At 46.8% G+C, this 22,959-nt stretch overlaps 1 protein-coding gene across 1 annotated transcript in view; it reads left to right on the top strand.

Moving 5' to 3' along the window:
- The window catches only part of GLI2 (GLI family zinc finger 2), a 196,039-nt gene that overhangs the window by 145,398 nt on the left and 27,682 nt on the right, over positions 1 to 22,959 (top strand). Inside the window, exons 4-5 of the mRNA XM_050900282.1 lie at positions 10,573 to 10,775; positions 12,469 to 12,660. Of these exons, the coding sequence (XP_050756239.1) occupies positions 10,573 to 10,775; positions 12,469 to 12,660 (395 nt within the window). The remainder of the gene's footprint in view (positions 1 to 10,572; positions 10,776 to 12,468; positions 12,661 to 22,959) is intronic.

The following is a 22,959-nucleotide window of genomic DNA, read 5'->3' on the forward strand; positions in this document are numbered from 1 at the left end:
TGTAAACTTTAAGCAGTAAACAGCTGGGGAATATCAGATCCCTATTCCTTCCTTGATCAATATGTTACATTTTCCTGTGTCACTGGAAAACTGGAAGAATAGGAGAGCAGCTGTAGAGAATGACACCAAGGGATCTGGGAACAAAAGGGTTTTGGAAGGAAGGCTTTTCGGGTGGTACATGAATGATGAGATATAAAACACCTCATCCTTTCTTACCATGAGCTGATGATTTGGGGGGTGGGGACAGCATCCTGGCTCCTTTGAAGTCTCTTGGCGTTGCACAGTGCAGTGAGCAGTGCTGGGGTTTTACCACAGGACTGGGCTTCTGTTTATTGCATTTAGTTTCCCCTGTTATAGAGCCTTTCTCAGTCTTACACTGCAGGCTAGAGCTGATAGAGAAATGCCAGTTGTTTATCATAGTCAGTTGGAGAGAGATTCTGCTTTCTCTGAATTATTTGTGTTCATCTTTTCCCTATGGAAAATTAACTCCCAGCTGAAAGTTGTCCGGATTTTAAAAACATCCGTATTTCATTCTGGTTCACTTTCTTTCTAATGATAAAAAAAAAAGAAAAGAAAAAAAAGTGATAGGTTAAAAAGAAGAAATTAAAATTGAAGAGCTAACTTACTGCTAATTCTCTTATTTTGTACAGAAAACTCCAGACACTTCCAAGAGAAAAGCTTGTTTGGAATAAAAAGGTTTTTTTCCCTGCAGTCATATCAGTGAAAAACTTTTACCTAGTTGTGCTCTTCACCATATAATTGCTTGCTTTTCAGCATACTCATAGCAAAGGAAAGGATGGTTAGATCAGCCAGCCTGCTGGATCAGATCTTACATTACATCTTGAGCTCTTTGAGTGCCATTAGCATTTCCTTTTAGAAGTGAAGAAATATTGACAGTTTGGTAGGTTATCTCGCATTTTACTGCACGTTAGGGCACTTCAAAGTCTTTATGTAGTGATGGGAACTGTCATGAAGTAGATGTGAAAAGGGCCTTTGGTCCAACTAAACCTGTCAGCAAGAAGATTTAGGGCAGATGGTTATTATTAGAAATCAATGTATTTATTATATATTGTTCAGGAATATTTCCCTTTGGAGGTTACTGTGAGTGCTGTTGCTGTTTAAAATGTGTCAAATGCCAGTAAAATTAATTCCTGCAGAAAACCCAGGGAGCCCTGACCAAAAGCTTTGCCATTATAGGAATGCACATCTTTTACTTCTTTGTGCTGTGAGGCGTCAGAGGCAGGTAGCAGCCTACCTGGCGTGTGTGTACATGTGTGAGATATGTTTCTGTGCAGCTATCACAATCATTTCTGCAGACAGAGCTCCTCTGACTGCTGTGTCTAGAAAGGCTTTGTAGAGATCTGTGCTGTACCTGTTCCCATTTCATTTTATTTCCCTTTGTAAACTATGGTTTTCTGGTTACTTCCAGTTGGTTACAACAGCTTACTGCTGCTTAGAGCAAGCACAACATCTTTCTAAAGCCTGAACACCAAGGGTTTTCCCCTGTACTTCAGAAAAGAGAAGTAGGACATTTCAGGCATTTTATAATTAGTTGGGTGTAGATTTTCCTTCCTTGGTGTCTTGTTTAGTTATAGGATTTAAGTTATAGGACCTTGGATTATGGGAAGAGGACATTCCCAATAGAAAAGGAGCATATTAGCAGCAACATTAATGCTGGAAGTCGCTGTCCTGGAACAAAGATTCATTTTCCGTTCACCCCATGATTTACAGCACATTCCAACCAAGTGATTTGGCTATGGTCTTCTGGCATAACATTGTTTGCCCTTTCCCTGACATTTTGCATATAAAGAAAAGTTATGAGCTTCTTGGGCATTCAAGGTACCAGGAAATGCAGGAGTCTACCTAATTTGTTAACATGAAATTATAGATGTCAGACATAGACTCTGTTAGTTAACGTCGGTTAGAGTAATGCTGCAGCCAGTTGATTGTATTACAGTCATGATGAAGAGGAATGGTCCTCTTTTGCTTTTCTGGGATATGACGGGTATAGAGCCAAGGCAGATTTAAAGTGTAATGAATGAATAAGCATTTTCTATGGTTTGCCTGATTCTTCCATGAGCTCCACTGCTGTGGTGTTGCTGCCACTGACTTTCCCTCTCCACAACAGCTTAGTGCTGGCATAACATGGAAAGAGACTTTTCAGGAGTACTATAGGTATAGTCTTTTAAATGTTAAACTATTCCGTAGCACTTGAATGTTATTTCCATTTAAGGGAGAAAAGCCCCCACCCAAAAGTAGCATGGCAAGAAGACACTAGGCAGGGATCAAAAATTCAGATTTACTCCCCACAGATATACACTTCCCATTTGTTTTCCCAAGCCCAGTGTCTTCACAGCTACAAGCAAAGTATTCGCTCGAAAGTGCTAATATCCTCAACATGTGTCCCAAGAGAAATCAATCAGATGCAGGGAAACGGCTGTGTCACATCCGACACATCTTTCCAACACCCATTTCCCACACACCCTCACCAGCGTCGAATCCTCTCAGATCTCCCTCAGCTTCCTACTCAGCTCTGCCATCAGGATCTGGTCCATGTCTACACCTCTCCCCATCTCATTCTCCACCGCTTCCCACCTTGCTTGCTCCCCCCACACCCACCATGCCGCTGCCCAGCCCTCATCCCCTCCCCACCCTGAGCCCACAGCATTTTGACACCCCAGCTCTTGAATTTTGTGCCTGCTGGAATCAAGTTCTCATGCCTGGTGGTTTCAACCTGAAGTTCACTTGCCTCCAGGTTTGCATCGCTCCTTCGGTCTGTCACTGAACTACTTTCATTGGCTGTTGCACTTTTATCCGTGCTTTCTTTCATGCCTTTTCTCTCACTCTCCTTCCCTCTCTCTACCTCAGCTACCTTCCTTGAAGTTCCCCTTCTTAAAATATGCTTCTTCTCTGAAGGCTTTCATCATTAATCTCTCAAAAAACTATCTTAGAGACTCATCTGCTGTGCTTTGATTTATTCATTGTGGGGTTTTTTTGGCGGGTATCTCACAAGAACTGAACTGGTCATCCTTCTACCTCCGTTGCTAAAGGAAAGCTTGTGTGAAAAGGTGGGCTTTCAGAACTTAAATTAAAAGATCATGTAAGTAAGATAATTGGATAAAAAAGGATATTAGGATCTGAAACAGAATGTTTACTTGCTTTGATGTGCTTTGGGAACATATGTCTACACAGTGGGCTGTGTGGCTGATTAAGTATAAAACAACCCAAGAAATCACCACTATTAAGCTTAAATCAAAGAACTCTCCTCAAGACACTAATTTGATTTGGGTTTGAAGGTCTCATATCAACTCTAATGTCTACCTTTGATGTCTTGCTTCTTTGTGTGTTGTATAATGGAGGGCAACCTTACTTATTAAAAATTTGCATTTTTCTTCCATTTTAAAAGCAAATATTGATACTGTTGTTGTTATTGTGTTGCAGTTGTGCCTACAAGTGTCAGCCAAAACTAGACCTGCATTGTGGTAAATGCAGCATAAATGCAATAAGAAACCATATGTGGTTAGGAGAGTTTCTAGTCTGAGGACCAATTCCTGTACTCATGCTCCCGACTTCGCTCCCTCCAAACGTTGCCATTGTCCCCACTAAGGCTGCCAACAACCGGTGTGCTTAAGAATGTTGTTAACTTCTGGTGAACTTAGATGAAAAAAAAGTTTCAAGCTCTAAACCAAAATACTTTTGATTTCATTCATAAAAATAATAATACTCTTATATCAGGTGAAATTAAATCTTTTGTTCCATTTGTTCTTGGTTTTAGATACTTTAAACTTAGGATTGAAGTCAGGTATGTTTGAAAATGGAATGGTCTTTTGAAAAGAAAAATGAAAGACATTTACATCACTTTGGAAACAAAAAAAAAATCATTTTTCTTACCTGGAGCAAATATATTAAATTGACCTCATACGCTAACAGTTGCATTAAGTCTTGAATATGTTTTTCTAAGGGATGGGAAAAAAATTGTGCTAAGAAATTGAACCCACCTTAGATTATGATACTGTTTCCATGGGGTAGATGGAAAACAGAGGAATCGACACATTGGAGACCTGTTCTTGTTGCTCCTGCCATCAGCGGCAGAGTTTCTTTTGACTTCAGTGGTACAAGATTAGACTTTAAGGCATGATTTTTAAAGGTGTTTAGACAACTACCATTGCCAGTGGATGCAGAGTGGGATTTTTCATAGTGTCTACCTAAATCCTTCTCAAAGCAATGCCCTAACCACAAATCCACAAATAAGGAATTTTATATTCAGCGATTTGTGTCTGTTAAGGCCCAAAGGAATTACTGCAGTTATCTGGTCTGACATCTGCAACACTGGCCATAGGATTCCCCCCTTTAATTTCTACAGTGGGAGAAATTACTCTTTCCTACTATTAAAACTACAAACCTTGCAGTACAAGTACGCTTAGAGCCCATCTTTTAGAAAAACATCTAGTTTTGCCGTAAAGTCTTGCAGCAGTGCTGATTTTATCACTTCCATCCATAAACCCATCTAATGGGAACTTGCCCTTGCTGTTAAAATATCTTTTTTATTTTTCATGCTTTCCATGCCTCAAAGCCATATTTGAGGGTAAAGAAGAAAACAGGAGCTGCTTGAAACATGCACGTTAAATTTCTGCAGAGAAGCTGTAGCAATTTTTGTCCAGTTTCACAGTCTCTGTAACAGCTTCTTATAAGTGAGTGCATTAATTGCTGAATTAGCAAAGGTAGCTCTGATTTTCTATATATTCATCTTTGTGAGTATGAAGGAAAAAAAAAAAGATATTATTAACCCCATTTTAGAGCTGAGAAAATACAGGAAAAAGAAATAAAATTACTTGTGCTGAGCATCCCGGCAGGGGAGGGCTGGGAGTTAGCAATGATGTCTCTTGGGTCCTCATCCCGATCTCTTCCAAGCGGGACACATAAGCTGGCGTCTTCAAGTTGATAGCCCTATATTCGAGCACCAGGTCACTTTACTGGATAATTATCAACTTGTTGCAGTGCTGGGAGAGCTGGGAAGCGTGAGTGATTCCCTGTCGCCTCATTACTGGGCTGCCCCGCTTTCCCTGGCAGTGGCTGTGGGGGAGAGGCAGCTGCAAGGCAGCTCCGTGCCGCTCCTCTCGGCGCATCCTCTGCTCTCTGAGCTGAAAAAATGGGAGGGGGGAAATCTTTGTGAATGATCAAATGCCATGTGAATTCAATGGTCGTGGCCCAGGTTTGACCTCTGAAAGGTACCTTGTTTTGAGGGACCTCGCAGGGTTTGATCCTGAGGGTACTGCACAAGTGTCGCGACCTCTCACCCTTCCTGTTGTAAGGGACTTTAAATCAGAAATAAACAGAGGTGAAGTTGAGGGGCTGGCGAGAGCTGTTTAGACTGAATCGTTTAGCGTGAATCCTGGGGCATTTTAGGTTTCCTGCTGGATACAGCTTTGGCATCCCACACATAGAGTGTTGCCACGAGCGTGGTCCATTTTTCAGGCATCCGTATGGCTCTCCTCCATCTCCTGCCGACGCTGGGTGGTGTTCTGGGTACACAGGACTTGCGAAAACCAGGCCAGAAAGTTTTATTTAAAACAAAACAAAACAAAAACAAGGATTTTTATGTGGGGTTTAGACAGGATTGTTGGCTTTAAAAGCTTTTTTCTTATAGCAAAACTCTACCAGGCTATGATACCCCTCCCCATGAGCAGCTCTGTTCCTAGCTTCCATCTTTGTGTAGCAGCTATGCAGTTTTTTTATTGTACAGCAAAACAATTGCCTGCAAGTGTCCATATTCCATTAAGCATATGGAAAAATATTCAGCCCTTTGTTTTCCGCTGAATGAATGTATTTGGCACATAAGTATTAATTTAGACTAGTCATGGGACATTAGTGCTGGTTAATTGTCCCCATTTTTCTGGTGTTTATTTAACTGATGGAGATTATTTCAGAAATGTGCAACTTCTTTAACTGTTGCATTCATTACTGGGTGCCCCTTGCAGAGGCTCCAGACCTGCATGCAGCAGCAGGGAGATGGTGCCACATCTCTGCCACGCAAGATTTTGGGATTGCTGGTGCATGACCACAGGGGAGAGCAGGATGAGAAAAAGTCACCCCAAGGCCCTGTTCATAGCAGCCAGCACCGGTTTTGCCAGTCCCTGAGGGGTTTCCCTTCCCAGGAGCCCAGCCCAGCTCCTCAGAGATGCTGCTGCTCCTCCACCATGGGACCACGAGGATCCTTTCTCAGTGCTGCATCCAGCTGCGATGCACCAAGCGCAGCACACACACACCTCCCGTGAGCAGCGGCATTGGAGACGAGCGCCTGCCAGGCTCTGAGGCACACGCAGGGACATGATGGTCTGCCTCACCGAAAACCGCGGGCTGAATTTTTTTGCCTTGCTTTCCAAAGAAAAACTACCAGCTCCTTCCCTCAGACTTTGGGATGAGATTGTAGAGCTTCGGACAAGCTGGTGCTCCTTTCAGCAAAACCCAGGTGGCAGGAAAATGAAGCAGATCTCTTTTCCCTGGTGAAAGACACTTAAGGAGTGACCAGCTCCTGGGAAACCACCAAAAATCTCCTAGTGTCCCACCGGCAGTGTGTGTCACGTCTCGGATGCTGGTAGCTCTCCTTGTGCTGATCATGCTCCTCTGCTGCTGCAGGTACCCACTGCCCCACAGTCCTGCTCTGCAGGCAGCTGGAGCCAGATAAATAGTGCAAGGATTTCTGCTCTCCAAGGGGAGTTATCCACTGCACCGGTAAAGACCTGCTCTGTAAAGCCTTCAGCAGCATGCATGCCCCCAGCATCACCATGAGGGCCTGCAGCCCTTAGATGGGATCAGGTAATGTCTCCCCCACCTCAGTGTCTCCCTCTGTTAGAGAGCAGGGAAGGGAGACCCTCTCCTGGGTGGGGGAGGAAATGAATACAGGCTTCCGTGCTTCGTCAGAGATGCAAATTGCTCTACAAGTCCTGAGCATTAATTATAGACCCTGGGCTTCTCACCAGAGCCGCAGGGAAAACAGGCCCCTGGCTCCCATTAAATTTAATGGCATTTGGACACCCAATTCCCTTAGCCTATTTGAAAACCAGAATCCCAGTTTCTTCGGAAATATATGCGGTCACGTGAAATCCCTCGTCCTGCTGCAGACAGCGAGATTTTTACAGTGTTGGCTTCAGCAAAGCCGGGAGCTCTCCCCCAGGCGCTGGGGTGTTTTCCTCGTGCCATCCGCAGGATCCAGGGAGGGAGCGGGGAGTGATGTATGGGTAGTGGAGGTCTGGGCAGGGAGCAATATGGACACAATGAGAAACCCAGCTCTGGCACCACGGCACCATTGCACGGGCTGGTTCACCACACCAAGCTGGAGGTTGTCCCGCTGCAGGGTTCGGGGCATGGGGATGGGGACCCCTGCTTGCCTGGGAGGTGAGCTGGACGTGGGGCAGAGCCGCCTTCCCCCAGCACCGCTTCATCTCTCATTCATTTAAGCCACTGCCTCTAAAAAGCAGCAGCTAATTGTTCTCCTTTGCCAGGAGCAGACCTGTGAGGCTACGGCTGCCTCTTGCTGTGTGTTTGCAGAGTGCTGATGCGATGGCACAGCGTGGGACTAGGGCATTAGATAAGAAATAATGCCAGTAGTGCAACTGGAAAAATAGGGGAAAAAAATCAAACTTTTGTGGAGTTAGGAGCAGAGGATCCCTCTGGCCGAGTGAGCTGTTCCTGGTAGGCAGCTAGTGGAAGCCATGTTATTTTGGGATGTGCTGCGCCGTGGGATGGTGCTTTGCTAGAATTGTAGGTGCACAACGGTGAGAGGTGATCCCTGCCTGGGAGGGCTTACAGGAGCCAGACCTAGCTGAGAGTACGGCTGTCCTGGTCCACAAATGGAGAGATGCAGCAAGGAGAGGCTTTAAGCAGAGCCGTAAGGAGAAGCCCGCTCTCCAAGCCAGTCTTTATGCACAGGGCCAGCCTCGTATTGAAACACCACTTGGGTCTCCAGCTGCATGCATTTTGAGTGAATTCTTGATCTTTTTCCCAGTGTTACCTTTTTGGCCAGGGTGGAGTTTTCCTGTTCGGAGGGACTCCAGCGTTTCTGCCCAATTTAGCACAGAGAAAATGAACAGCAAACCCTTCATATTGTTATACGCATTTTAGATGTCGGCCTCACAGTTTGATCAGCGGAGGCTCCGAAGGCTCGTAAACCTGGTAATACATAGTTTCAAGCCTGCATCAAAGAAGTTCACAAGCCTTTTGGGAGAAGCTGTGAGTACTGATGAAAGAGGGAACTTATTGTATATGTAAGAAAACTTCTTTCATGGCTTATGTATTAAGGCAGGCTCTGTGGCCCAGGGAAGATTGGGGCTGCTTTTAATTTACGTCCCCCCTCACTTATATTAAGCCTTCGTCAGAAGAAAAATTAGTCAGATGTTTTCTTAATGACATCATTTTTTTTAATCCTGTTTCATTTTTTCCAGATGAGGCGGTGGAGATTATTAGAAATGAATTGAAACTAAATCTGGAACAGAGACTTTGATTCACTTCTCCCTCCTCCCCGGTAGAAATAAATTGGTCGGCTCCGTGCTCGGCCGCCTTTATTAGCAGCCTCGACAGAAACCAGCCCCAGCGGCCTCGGCTGCAGCTTTCCAGAGCTTGCCGCCGCGGTGGCTGACGTCATGGCGAGAGGCACCAGAGAGTGACTCGGAGAGGGACTTCAGTTGCCCCATAATTTTGGTAACGAAAGGCCGTGGCGACGCAGGTGGGGAGGTTATGAGGTCTGAAATAGCCATGCCATCATAAGTATGTCTTTCAGTGCCGTAAAAGAAAACGGGCTTGATGCTGGTGGGTGTTCCGCTAGTGAAACCCTGGTGTGGGTCTGACAAGCACCGACACACGTGTGTGTCAGTGGCTGTGCATCTCCGCAAGTCCTTTATATCTGATAGGTTTTCACTGCCTTGCATTTCACACCAGTGAGCCATGGAGTCTATTGCTACAGGAAAGTACTTTGAACTATAAATATTTTAAAAGGCATTTAATTTACTACCCATCAGCAGAAAGTGTTCAAAAAGCCACAAGGTTTACTAATTTATCAGAAAGACAGAGAAACATGCGGAAGATCAAACAAAGACAAACGTGCTCGTAAACTGCTGAATAAGTCTGCAAAGCTTATATTACATTTCTGTGTGGTTTTGTTGATATGCAAGTATTACAAATAAATTAAAATGCACCTGAACTGTTGATAAGACAGGGTGGGACCAAGATCCTGAGGTGCAGGTGGCATGTCTGAACTGCTCAGACCCTCGTGTTTGTGGTTGTCTGTGCATGGAGAGACAGATCTTACATGCACTCGCTAATGGCATATTTGGATATTTTTAGCGAAGGACCTTTGTAATACCATCCCTTAGCTCAGCCCACGTCCCAGATCCCTGACCTCTGAAGCCCCAGATCCCCGTGGTCTCCCGTGCCCGGGGTGCAGCCCCATGGGGTGCACATCCATCTCCCTGAGCTTTGCCAAAGCACCTAGCCAGGGATGAATGCCGTCCCTGCCGTGACCTGCGTCTCCGCACCAGCTCCACTTCCAGCAGTCTGTGAGTACAGAGAGAGCTAATGCAAGGCAGATTTTGCTCTTTCGTTTTGCCTAATGACAGCTCTGCCTAGCTCAGATTTTCTGCTTCTCAGGTCAGGGCGTGTAACTTTTTCTCACCTCCTTGCACCCTCTGTGGTTTGTCTAAGAGACTGGAGGGTACAGTAGAAGACACGTCTGGGAGATGTCCGCACACTTTCTCTTCCATCCTCGCTTACCCTGCAAAAACTGCTCAAGTGCCAAAACACGCCTGTGACTTTTTTTTGTTACCTGCTGAATCCCTCATCATTTGCTGACTTCTTTCTCAGGTAGCACTTGGCCTGAGGAAGATCTGAGGGATTTAACAGAGGTGGCCCCCAGAAAGCACGCAATAAAACCTCTCATGAACTTTTGCCCTCTGAACCGTACCGCCGACCTGTCAAGGAGGTTTGTGCAAGCCGTGATGGACGCAGGCGGGGAGGGCTGCTCTGCCGGTGCTGGCCGAGCCACACATGCTGGGCCGAGCAAAGTACAACGCGCCTCAAGATCATATAAGTACTCCTTGCGCCGTTTACATCCTTTCACAGGCAGCCCTGTCCGGGGCTTTGTCTGCATGCGGCAGCACTAAACATCTGGATACCCAGGGGCAGCGAGGAGCTTGCAAACCCTGTGTTTGCCTCGAATGTCTTTGTGTAACCAGCCTCCCTGTGCAAGGAGGTGGGGTGAGATCTCTAGCACGAGGCATGCTCCACGCAGCCTGCATGTGCAGGCACTGCCCGAAGCAGCTCATGCCCCTTTTCACAGCAGCCCAGCTGGGGTGAGCCACCTTGCACGAATACATGTTTAGTGCAATGTGGGTGTGGGTCCACAGGAAGCTTGCACTGGCTTCAGGCTCCACGTATACCAAGAGGGGAGGCTTTTCCCATCACGTGCTCGAACTCCTCCCTTGCGGTTGAAGGCGGTGGAGTGGGAGGGAGAAAGGTGGCAGGCGGCCGTGCCCACCCCAGGTGGCTGTGAGTGACGACGTGTCTCTGTTTCCTTCCCAGGCCTCCTCCTCTGAGCGGCAGCCCCGTCATCTCCGACATCTCTCTCATCCGCCTGTCTCCACACCCCACCGGGCCCGGCGAGTCGCCCTTCAGCCCACCACACCCCTACGTGGCACCCCACATGGAGCACTACCTCCGCTCCGTCCACGGCAGCCCCACGCTCTCCGTCATCTCTGCTGCCAGGGGCCTCAGCCCTGCCGACGGTAAGACGCTGTGCTACTGGTACTGCAGTGATTTTGTAGCTCACCAGCACTGAAATTCCCTAAAACCCAGGGATTTACAGCTGCAAAGGCTCTGCAGCTGCTCTCTGAAGTGGGAGAGCTGTCTCTTTTTCATTTTGGTTTTTTTTCCCCCCCCCTTTAACTACACATTTGTTTTGCATCATTGCACTGAGAAAGCAGAGCGTGAGAATAGCTGTTACCGCTGGATCATATTATAAATATTTTGCTTAAAGTACGTTCCTTTCTGCAGTGCTCTCAACTCTCTTACAAGCTTCCCTGCTCTTATGTCTCTACTGGGAGCCCTGCTTCCCCCAAAGAGGGTCACAGTCGCTCCGGCTGCCTGGCCTGGCTGGGACTGACGTTGCAGAGATGAGGCAACGCCGGCTGGGTTATCCCCTGTTGGCTTTGTGTCTCAGAGCAGGATGGCTCCCGGGTGAAGGAGAGGGGCCATACTTTCTTCTTTCTTACTCCTGAGCTGCCCTGCAGCAGCTTTCAGGGAAGGCGATGGCGTGCGGGGAGCTGGCGCTGGGTGCAGACGGAGGTAGTGATGCTCTCTGAGCCCTGGCAGATCCCGTGGCGGGGAGCTGGGGACAAAAACGGCCAAGCAGGGAAAGGGAAAAATGCACGACTCCGCTTTCACTTGGGGAGGTGCAAGTCATGCCTTACTCCATCAGAAGTGCTTCATTACATGGTTGCAGGTGGCTGGCTCAGTGCCCAGGGAGCAGCTGGAGTTTGGGGACCCGGTCTCTGCACACCCGGCAAACCCCAGCATCTCTCAGCTCCTGAGCTGCTGCAGGGGCAAGCGGCCCTTCGTCGCCGCACAGCAAAGTGCACCGAAGAGCTACAAGGCCCCTGGCTTAGCGTCTGGCAGCATAAAACCATCTTCTATGGCTAAAAAAAACCATCGCTAGGGTGATGGGGAGATGCATGCATCTTCTTCCCTCCCCGAAAACGTCATCTGAACTCCCAGCCACCCACCGCGGAGAGGTCTGATGGCTGGCGTGCGTGTGCTCTGCCCTGTCCTCTCCTTCCAAAGCCAGTTTCGTTGTTTGCTGTGAAAAAAAGGCATTATGTTTTGGATTGCTTTTCTTTTCCTTTTATTCTTTTTTTTTTTTTTTTTTAAGGCGGTGGTAAATAAGTTAATGGGGCAAGCGAGTGGGGAGGCAGGTTTGAAAAATTACAGCTGGGAGAAAGTGAGCATAATTGGCTTTGGCAGCCAAAATGGTTTTATGCTGCCAGACACTAAACCTAGCTCTATGCATTAGGCCTTGGCTTTAATTTCCTCGCGCTGCTATCGGGAACTGGGCTGCATTTGTCTTTCCTTCCTAATAGGCAGGGATGTTAATGCTGACAGGGTTACTGCTGCCAGCAGCCTGGGCCCTCTCCCCCCTCCTCAGGGTGCCGGCTGCGTCCGAATGGGAGGATTATTAGAAGGGGGAGCGAGAGATTGTTTATAAATTTGCGGAAATGGAGGAATGCAGAGGCCCCAGCTTAGTTTCTTTTGTCCGCAGAAGCACGCCCAAGCGCACGTCACGAGAGCCCTACGCAGAGCCGTGCGGCCGGGGCTGGCGGGGGGCGCAGGGGGGAGACGGGGCCGCCAACGTCAGCACTGAGGTCTAACGTTGCAGTGGGAACCTTCTCCCCATGTTTTTCTCCTCGCCGGTGGCTCCAGCAGTCGCTCACGAGCACCTGAAGGAGCGAAGTCTCTTTGGGCTGCCCCCGCCGCCGCCGGGAGCCAACCCCGCCGACTACTACCACCAAATGACGCTGATGGCCGGCCACCCGAACCCCTACGGGGACCTCCTGATGCAGAGCGGCGGAGCAGCCAGCACAGCCCATCTCCACGATTACCTCAGCCCCGTCGACGGTGAGTAGCACTCCGGGTCCTCCCCGGCATGGCTGAAATTTTGGGGCAGATGGATGGGGCTGTCCTCCAGGTGGAGGTTGCTATACATCGTCACTCTGCCCTGCCAAAACCCACGGGTGCTGCACTATAATTTTTGGCTTAAAAGGTCACCTCATTCCATATATATGTATAAAATATACATAATTTAAAATATATATGTTGTGGCCTCTTTGGGAGGATGGCATGGCTGCTGTATGGGTAGGAGACGGGCTGGTGCAGCGGGCAGGGTGTTGCTGCTGTCCTGCTGCTTTGGCCATGGGTGACCACAGCGTGCCTAGGGGCAAGCTCCAGCTCCAGCTCCCCATCCCAACCCATGTTTAGCCTAGTTGGTGTCTGGGGCAAAGGCTGGCCATTTCCATGCATAGCCGTGCTCGGCACGATGGACCTCTCATCTTTGCTGGGACCTCTCAGGTCCCCAAGGAGAAAAAACATGTTAACGGGGAGCCATGGTGGAGAGGATATGTTAGTACTTTGTGGGAGAAAAAAATTGCAGGAATGTGGTATTTATGCTAGTATTGGGCATTATAAATGCAGAAAGTTCTCGCTCCTGACTAAATGAAGAAGAAATAAAATCACGTTAGGCTGTGTGGTGTTGAGTCACCCCTGTGGCCTGACCGCTGCCCTGGTGAGATGGGTAAAGTCTATCTGGAAGTGTATCTGAGGTCCAAATGATTTTTAGAACTGTTAGAAATTTCTTTCCTTTCACTTTATGCCACATCTTGTAAGAACTGAGGTTGTGCAGATATTACAGAGGGCAGTTTGGGGATTATTTTTGCTGCGAGAAGTCTCGGCTTGACTTTCAGATCCCGTCTTCAGTTTCCTGGGCTGCCTTTGGATTTGCCTGTGGACCATTATAATTTTTGGAGTGGAGATCTGCATCGTTTCATTACCGCTTCAAAGTTTCTGTTGTTGAGCTTTTAAGATGAAAGACTTTGCGGTCTTGCTGCTTCATAAAGTGACTGGTTTAGAATGATAAAAGCTGTTCTGGCTGTTCGGTGATGGGGGCTTATAGATATTTCTAACAAAAAAACAATTTCTCGTCTGCAGCTGCTGCGGAAGTTTTACCTGAATAGTCATTTTCTGCTGCCAATTCCTAGATTAATTGGGAACCTGGATCCCAGTCTGAAAGGGAGAGCACACGCTCCTTGGTACCATCCTGCCTCTAACACCCAAAATATATTCTGGGCTTCTCTGCTACAAAGCAGCTGGTTAGTAAGACTGCTGTCTTCCCTCCAAAGGGTTAATGTCTGTGGTTATAGCAGATGGGTGCAAACCAGCCCTGCCAAGTTCTCCTTAGGCTCATGAACAAGACTCCTTCCTCCTTGCCTCCTTATTAGTCCATCTCTGACCAGCAGTGCCTCACTGAAGTGCCAGATAAACAGCCAGCAAGGGAAGGAAACACAACTGTTTTCATGCTAGCGCAGGCTGACTCTCGGCACACCAAGGTGCTCGTGCTCTGGTTTGCTGAAGATCAGTCTTTATCTGAAGTCGTCTGAGATATTCCCCTTGGCAGAAGACTCTCTTACTGCTTGCCTTCTCCTGAAAACAGCTCTAGAGTGAATCACGTATCAAAGGTCCCGGTTTCATGCAGCCAAGCTCATAACCATTATTCACTGCAAAGCCAGGGCTCACCAAGCATTTATTTTGATCTTTCGGTAAAGCTTTGTTGATGAATAACTGGAAAGCCTTTTCTGGGCCTTCACATGCTCTGCGTGAGATGAAAACTTTCAAATGTCATGAGGATGTGACATGAGACACCAGAAGGCTACTTTTTAAGAATGTAAAAAGGAGCAGCAGCTGAGTGCCAGTCTCTGGTCTACGTATTTGGGTTTATCCATCAGCCGGAGAGAAGAGAGAATTGTGCATTGTCAAGGCGAAGACTAAAATGGATAGCTCTGAAACGCTGGCTGAGGAACCAGAGTCTCCCTCTCTTTTTAGAAAGTTATTTCAAAAATTTAAATCAGAAAGCCCTAAGTAAATAGTTGAACAGATAATTTAATAAAGCACCCTCTTATGGTGCTTTTCTGAGACAAGAATATCAGTAGCATGCATAAAACCCCAATGAGTCACCACCTCACAGCATCTGTCATTCAGGGAGCCCTTTTCTTCCCAGAGAGCCCCAGAACATAAGAACTTTACAAGAATTAGTTTGCTGAAAATGCAGGTAGCTCCTGTTAAAAGACACACAGCACTGTCACACATCTGTGATAACACTGGCACCTGCAAAAGAAAAAGCAGCAGATAAGCATATATTAAAACTGGCCTATTCAGTGTCTCATCACCTCCAAACATCTGCAGGTCCATGGGAGCCCTAGACACTGGATATGGTAGTTCTTCCACAGATACATACCTGGGCCTTTCTGGTTGCCGTAATTGCATTTCATGGAGAATTTCTCAATGCTTCCATGTTTGTCAGTGTTTTTTCATCCTATCAGGTGTCTGGAGTCAGGAAAAGTAATAGGACATAAGTGTCAGCTGGAGCTGGTTGGTACCGACCATATGTCAGGTCTGCTGAGTGTTTAAATGGTGACTGAGCTAGGGAGCCCTAGAGCTGTGTCTGTTTAGCAGGGTTTTCACTGTGCAGCTAGAAATAGTTAAACCACTAAAGCAGACCAAATTTAAGTTTTACACACCAGACTGCTGGGGTCTTCAGGCCAATTCCAGTGGAGATTAAATAACCCTTCAGTTAGCTGTCCTGTTTCATTCTGTCATCCAAACAGGGACTCTAAATCCAAGAGTTTGAATCCAGGCTTAAAGCCATTTTCTGGAAAGCCTACATTTTCAAATCAAAAGTTAACCGCTTTCCAATGTCACAACATTGCTGGTGGGGCACTTTTGAGACTAATTTACAGGATCTATTCACCAGATCAAAACAATCTTTTGCATGTCTGTTCTAGAAGTGGGTGGATTATTCCAGGTGACAGAGTGGTTGCACAAGAGCATCCCTGGGGCAGTAAAGACTGGTGGGGAGCACAGATGAAGCTGGAGATGACTACAACTTTCTGAGCAGGTTTAGTACATCCAACTTTTTTTTTTCCTAAGCACAAGGACTCCTGTGAATACCCTCAGCCCTTCAGGAGGTGCCATTTGCTTTCTAGAGGAGTGTATCCAGACTAACTCGATGCTTGTACTGTTATAGCCCTGTACATCAGAAGATCTCAAAGTACTGTACAAAGCAAAGCTACTTCATCACTGGAGACCCCAAAGAGAAAGGAGACCAAATGATCAGTGAGCAGAGCAGTGGCAACTCTAGGAACAAGATCCACATCTTCGGAATAAGTCTCATGGCCAGGGTGGGAAGCAGAGATTGTCTTTAAATCCATCACTTCTGTTTGCACAGTCTCGAAAGTGTGTTTGGGTTGTCCGTGCTGAGTCAGGACATGGGCAAAAAACATCTTGAGTTCAACTTCCGTCCAAGTGGTGCTGCACTGAGGTAGTCACTCAGGTCAGGAGGGCTGCATAGATGTGTTTGTGCAACCTTACAGTTACCAACAGCAGGCATGACCCTGCAGTGCTGTCATGGCATTTCATCCAGTTTTGGAGCTAGAGGGGGGATCCCTGCTCTATTTCTTGCTGCCTAGTACATGGCAGTCACGAATGTCTTGACTCATGACCAGCAGTTTAACTGGGAAAAGGCTTTGTTCAGCCCAGCATAGCCAACAAGCCAGCAGCTGGCGCAGTTGCCTGGGACATGGGCAAATCATCAAGCAGGACTTTATTTCCCCAAATCAAACAGTGATTCAGCTTCACTGGCCTCTTTCAGTCAGTGTTGTTGGAGCCTTTCTACTTCAAGTAAATGATTTAATAGCCATCTGAGTAAGGAGCAGGGCTGGCAGTGCAGCCCAGTGGTTACTGCAGTCAGCAGGCATGTGTCTGTGAGAGGTGAGCTCAGGACTCTCTTCCAGCAGGTTTATGTGAAGCGACTGCTCCATCAGGATGGACAGAGACAGCCCAGCCCACGGCGACCTAGGAAAGAGGTGCCTCACCTGGGGCTTGAGGGACCAGCAGCTCGGGGTTTGCAGGCTGGATATGCTGGATCGCAGATGACTTCCCAAACAAGCCAGCTGTTGGCTACTCTGGGCAGACGGCGCGCCCTGTAGTCACTTCCTTAAAAACTCTGAAAGAACTTTTTTGTTGTTGTTTTCTTTGTCCCAGCACAGAATGGAAACTTGCTGAAATCTCAGAAAAGGTTCAGAGAATGGGAAACGATTTCCCACCCATTTCTAGCCAGCAATGCTGTTTTCCTCCCCAGAAAAATATGTGCAGAAGAGAGAAAAAGTCCCAGAGCATCCCATAAGTGCTCTGTCTGGAATCCTGCTGCACTCTGGTTTCTAAAGAATTCAATTTACATATGCAAGTTGGGTCGTCTAAACAGTTACCTTGTGGATTGGGAGTAGAAGAATGCAGCCTTGTCTTTCAGCAAGGATTTGAGGGAAGCATTAGTATTCCTTGAACTGCAAAGTTGATCGGCCCAGGGAGGGAAGAAAGAAGGGTCCCAGGACAGCGTCTGGTGCCAGAACAAATGTCCAGCATCTGCTGCAGTCTAAGTAAGACGTGTGTTGCCGCTGCAGAAGGGGAGAGGGGAATAAGGAACTGGTTATGTGAAGAGTGTTTGTAGTTTATTGCTGCTGCTTATTGATTAAGGGATCATCCTGTGTTTTTATGCTGCCCTTGGATTTAATTTGATGATGGGAGGAGGGGGATATTTCTGTACACTTTGAGTGGAGTTTTCTTGGTGAGTGGCCAGGAAGAGGGACCATTTTGATAACGCTATATTTATCCCGGGGCTTGGCCAGGGGATGCAGGGGAAGCGGTGGCTCTGGCCGTGTTTCAGTGGCGGGGGGGGGGGGTAAGCCATCTGCAGCCCATGTGCCTTACGGGCTCGGCCATTTGGAAGCAGATTCCCCTGATGTCCCTCTGCAGTCGAGATCATGGCAACATGCTTGTCCGTAAAGAGATGCCTGAGATTTCCTTGCCCCAAAGGAGCCTCGAAGGAGCTCCCACTGAGTGCCTGGCGTTTCCTTTTAGGAGGGCTTTGCTGCCACTATTTCTAGTGTGATATGAGGTCTGAAATCTCCCTCCAGGAAAACCATCTCTTGTAATGTCCCTCTGATGGCCCACAGCCACAGCGAGTGGTCAGAGCAGGAACCTCTGCTCCCGCCTCCCACATGAGCCGGGGTCTGATCCTGCCCTTCGGCACGACAGCGCTGGGAACAGCCGTGGGAGCCCAGACCACAAGCTGCCACATGTGTAAAAGCTGACCATTTGGCTCATTGCTGGCCTGTTGTGGATAAATCTAAATTTGGGAAGAAAATACCAGTTTCTGAGCAACCCATGGATGTGATAATTCGTAGACACTGTAGAAAATTGCCAAGGAAACTTTTACCTTTTTACCAAGATATCTGGACTTACCTCCGAGCTCTAGCCTGGCTGGAGGACCGGGCTGGGACATTTGGCAGTTGTGGCCTGTGTCACTTGAAAATTCAGCCTTGAATTCTTGCTAGTTTAGAAATGGGATATTTAACCTCCCCCCAGGAGAGACATGGCTTTCAGTTGTGAGCTGTGGCATTAACATTTACCCTGCAAAGATAATGCTGCTGTAAAGTCAAGCTTTTTCTACTGAAAAGCTATTCCAGGCAGTTTTAAAAGGTTTCTTAAAATATATGGGTTATATTTATTCTCTAGCATGTAGAGCTGAGCCTGTGACAGTCAGTGTATCTGGGTCTGTGTATGAAACGGTATGCACGGCCAGTGCACACCAGTTAAAACACTGTAATATGTATCCGGAATTGACTTTTTGTAAGAAGAGACAGCAGGGGGCAAAGGCCTATGGTAAATTTTTTATTGACCTTCATGGGCTGCCATCCACAATGCTATCACCGATGCCCAGAGCTTTGGGCTCAACCTTTACTGCACTCTTCTGTTCACCAGTTCATACCTCTGTTTTAATCTCCTTCTAACTCTGAGAGAGAAGGGGACAGTCTTTTGGCTTAAAATTTCCTGTGTCTTACTTCAGGCCAAAGGATATTTTTGTTGTTGCTTGAAATCTGAAACAGTTTTGAATTCTAAGAAGGTATCTTTAGCTTTTGCAAAAGAAACAACAAAAAAAAATCAGGTTTCTTCCATTCAGAGCTAATCCATTTAATGTACACTGAATAAATAAAAACCAAGGTGTTAGTATGTCCAAAAAATGAGTGCAGAAACATAGCATGTTTTCCAAGTGGGAAAGAATTAGTTTGAAAGTAAAGATGAGATACCTTAAACAGGGGTGTCTCTAGGTCAGCTTTTAAATTCATATATATTCCATGTTCCAAAGTTCATGGAAGTCAATGGAAAGCATCTGCTGGCTTTAATAGGTGCTCATTCAAGATGAGAGGTAGAAGTAGCAGCGCAAATTGCTACAGGAACAGCCACCACCCATCCTGGGCATGCTGTAAATGTACTTGGCTGGAAATGTTATCAAACACCAGAGGAGGCAGCGATACAGAGTATCTCATGGAGTTGTCTTGTTTCTTGTTTTGCTGTGTGGGCTTTGGCCCATCACTTCTTTCTGGACCTGGGTGAGAAAGAGTTTTCCCATCTCTCAGTAGTATTCAAGGGAAAGAAACTGAAGGTAAAAAAAGTCTCCATCTGAGGTAGAGAGACACAGAGAAATTAATTTTTAAAAATGAAATGCTGGTAGATGAGTGGAATTAATTTTAAAATAATTTCCTACTTTTATTTCAATGTGCGACTTTTTAAAATTCATTTTAACCTATGACGATTTTAGGTTTCTGAACAAAACATCTTTTAGAACAATAACAGAAAAATACCAGATTTTTTTTTCTTTCAAGAATGTTGAAGAGGATACTCTGAGTGTTTGGAAACTTCCCCCAACGTATTTTCCAAACATCAAAAAAGTCTTGAAACTAACCCTGTTCGTTTTGAGAAGTCAGCATTTTTGAAGGGGAGATGAGAGGGAGTGCTAGTGATAAATCCTCCTGAGGCTCTCCGTCTCTGTGTCTGAAAAATGGATGCCGCCTTCATTTACTTCTCTGGGCACAGTCACTGCTAAAGAAGTTGTATGTGGTTTTTCCTTTGAAACATCACTGGACCTCAGGCAACAGAGGATTTTGCTTACGTATTCAAGTGGCTGTCAGTCAGCTCATATTAAACACCTTGCCTATGTGTACAGCAACACTAATGCTTATCTTTGCTGCTGCCTGGTATCATTTAACGTTCGTGCTCAGTGTTCTCAGATCAGGGGATTAGGTCAGGCCAATTTTATTATTAAGAATGATCCCAGTGCTGCTAATCTGGTTTTGAATAATAATTTTGAAAAAATTCCCTCTTCCTAAATGCACTAGTGAGCGTTTCTTCGTGTGGTTAAACTCCTTCTCTGTTTCCCAGATGCTTCCCTTCCCAGGCACCTTGGGCAGGCTGTCATTGAGAAGAGAGGAATTGTTCATCCATAGCACGATTTTAGGTCACAGCTTTCCCTGGAAGCCCACAAGACCTAAGAGGCTTTTGTGTAAAGCTTGAGCCCAATCTATTGGATCTGCTATCAAACATTTCAGATAGCCCACGGTACTCGCAAGATCTAAATTAGAGCGGACACTAACGCAATGCATATTATTGGTTTTGGGCTGGAGAATTCCCAGGCCAGCTTGCAAATCTGACAGCTTCCAGCGGAGTTTTGCATGGGGAAAAAATGATGTACCTGTGTGCAGCGGGGAGTTGTGCCCACATTGGTTGCACTGCTAAAACCCAGGTTTCTGTTGGACATCAGGACTTCTTCCCCCTGCAAATTAATGGCGACCAATGGCTGAACCAGCACTGTGGACATAAATCATGGGAAGGAACAGCGAGAAATGAGTACAAGGCTTTTCCTTCTATTTAGTAATTTATCAAGGGAAGTGGCACATTAATAAACAGATCTCCCTTGAGGTGTGGGAGTAACAGAGATAAATATGACTGTCAAATCTGGCCTGCTTCCTTCTGTTAGAGGAGGAGGAGACTGTGGGAATGCAAATGCAGAAAACAATATCTATATCTGGAAAGACGCATATTATTTGTAGGACAGAAACACTGACAACTCAGCTGAGATGAAACCCCATCGCACTTGGTGCAAGACATACAGAATAAAACACAAACCCTATCTAAAGGAGCTCATCTAAATAGATGACACTGGGAAATAGGGACACAGAAAGAAGCAGCAACTTGCTCAAGGAGGTATGGCTGGGGAGGACTGCGAACAGCACCCAGGTCTTTCCAGGTTGTGGCCCATGTATTGAATCAAGATGCCTTATGGCTAGAGGGGAAAAAAAAAGAAAACGAAGTTTAATTAATTCAAATCAATTGCATTAATACATTAATATGTTGCGGACAGAGCAGTTTTGACCATTATGATCTAGACCCAAGCAACCCTCTTGTTGCTTGGCCCAGGGCTCTGGCAGGGCCCAGATTTCATGAACCAGATGTGGAGTTTGGGAATGGTCCACTCCAGCCTTTAGGCAGGGCCAGCCTTTGCTGAGGGGAGTTCATTTGCTCATTTTGGTTTTGCATCTGTAGCATCTCTACAAACCGGCTGCTCCTTTTCCAGTTCCCAGGGGAAGTGCCACTCACCACGGCAGAACAGGGCTGGAGTCTGCCAGCTGCAAGCGTTAGGAAAGTTTGAGTCTAGTCCCTCCAAATCATAGGATGGCTTTAACACTCAGGAGGTGATTTTTATTGACCACTGCATGCTCTTTCTGTTTGCTACCTGATCCTTGAGTCGTGTCTTCTAGCATCTCCCTGCCCCGTGAGGCTGCAAAATGTAGTTATACAAGATACTATAAGAAGAATGTGTTCAGCATATATGCAACAATCTGATTTTTAGGAGAAATTCCCAATATTGTCAGTATTGCAGTAAAGGCATTGCAGCTAGCAACTCTTGAAGCTTCTTAGATGTAGGACAAAAGTCACAAGAATGCTTGGTTCAAGTACCAACTTAGCCTTGGTCTTCCAGTGGGACCTTGGGCAAGTCATTTATCTTGTGCAACGAGGGACATTATGGGTCATAAGGGGATGGTGGTACTAAACCCCATTGATTCCACAGCACCCAGGCGTGGTAATGACAGAGTCACTTAGGTACACGGGTGAGTCATGTGGAGACTGGGAGACTGCAACCTAGCCACAGGTCTCAGGGAAATGTTGACACAAACTTCTGCGAGCCAACACAAATCAAGGAACTATTTGGTCACGCTGGCAGGATATATTTTACCTCCTTGTACATCCCATTCACCCTCTCACACACCAGCACTGTCGTCAGGATGGAAAGTTTATGCTCTTGCGAAGTGCCGGGCTTGTATTTGGTGATATGCAACCAAAATCAGTCCCTCCAACCAACTAGAGGAAAATAGCTCATATTGCCTGTCTGGGCAAGTTACTGTTTTATTCACCATGTTTAATAGGATATACCCACAGCAAGCTTTCTGGGGAGACTGCCACTGGAAAAGCTGGACAGTAATACAGTGCTGTGCTCATCAAGGGAAGGAGCTGGAGCAGCTGAGCCCTCCTACACCCCTGGGTGGATGATGGGGATTACCAGCTGGACCCCGTGGCCGAGTGGCATGTTTTACCCTTAGAAATCTTTTTTTTTAAAATAGGCAACATAAACACTGCTCTCATTGCTTTGGAGGGATGAGCCTCAGGCAGGGCTAGGGCTTGGGCAGGCTTTGGATCTGGTACCCTGGTATCAGGGAACATTGTGATATGGCCCATCCCCAGCTCCCATCTGTGCCACCCCGGAGATTTGCAGGTGGGTCAGGCCTGGGCAGAGTTTCCTCTGGATGAAGTCAGTCGTTCCAGTTAGCAGTGCTGAAACACTAGGGGAGGCCAAATTCATACAGTAGTAACTCACCATGTATTGCAGATCCGCAAATGGGACTGGCAGGGTTGGAAATGACTTCATGCCCGAGTGATTGACAATTGCTAATAGGGTCCAGGCACTGGCAGGTCCCCTCGGAGGGGGAGAGCTTGAACTTTGTGCCTGAGCTGCCAAATTGGTTTTCTTAAAACTCTTAATTTACTTTCGGGGCTCCTGGAGCCTCGCCTCCTTCATTAATTGGATGGTCGGCATTGTGCTCACACTCGTTTGGTTTCCGTTCCCTCCGCACACAAGCACACACACCATTTCCAAGGGTCGCCCTGGCTCTGACGTGCGGCTCTTCTGGCCCGCTGCTCCTGCCACCGAGTCAACGGGGACGGCTGCGCTCATGGAAACCTTGCGGGGCCTTTTCC

This window comes from Gymnogyps californianus, chromosome 7, assembly GCF_018139145.2.
Source record: "Gymnogyps californianus isolate 813 chromosome 7, ASM1813914v2, whole genome shotgun sequence".
Taxonomy (NCBI): Eukaryota; Metazoa; Chordata; class Aves; order Accipitriformes; family Cathartidae; genus Gymnogyps; species Gymnogyps californianus.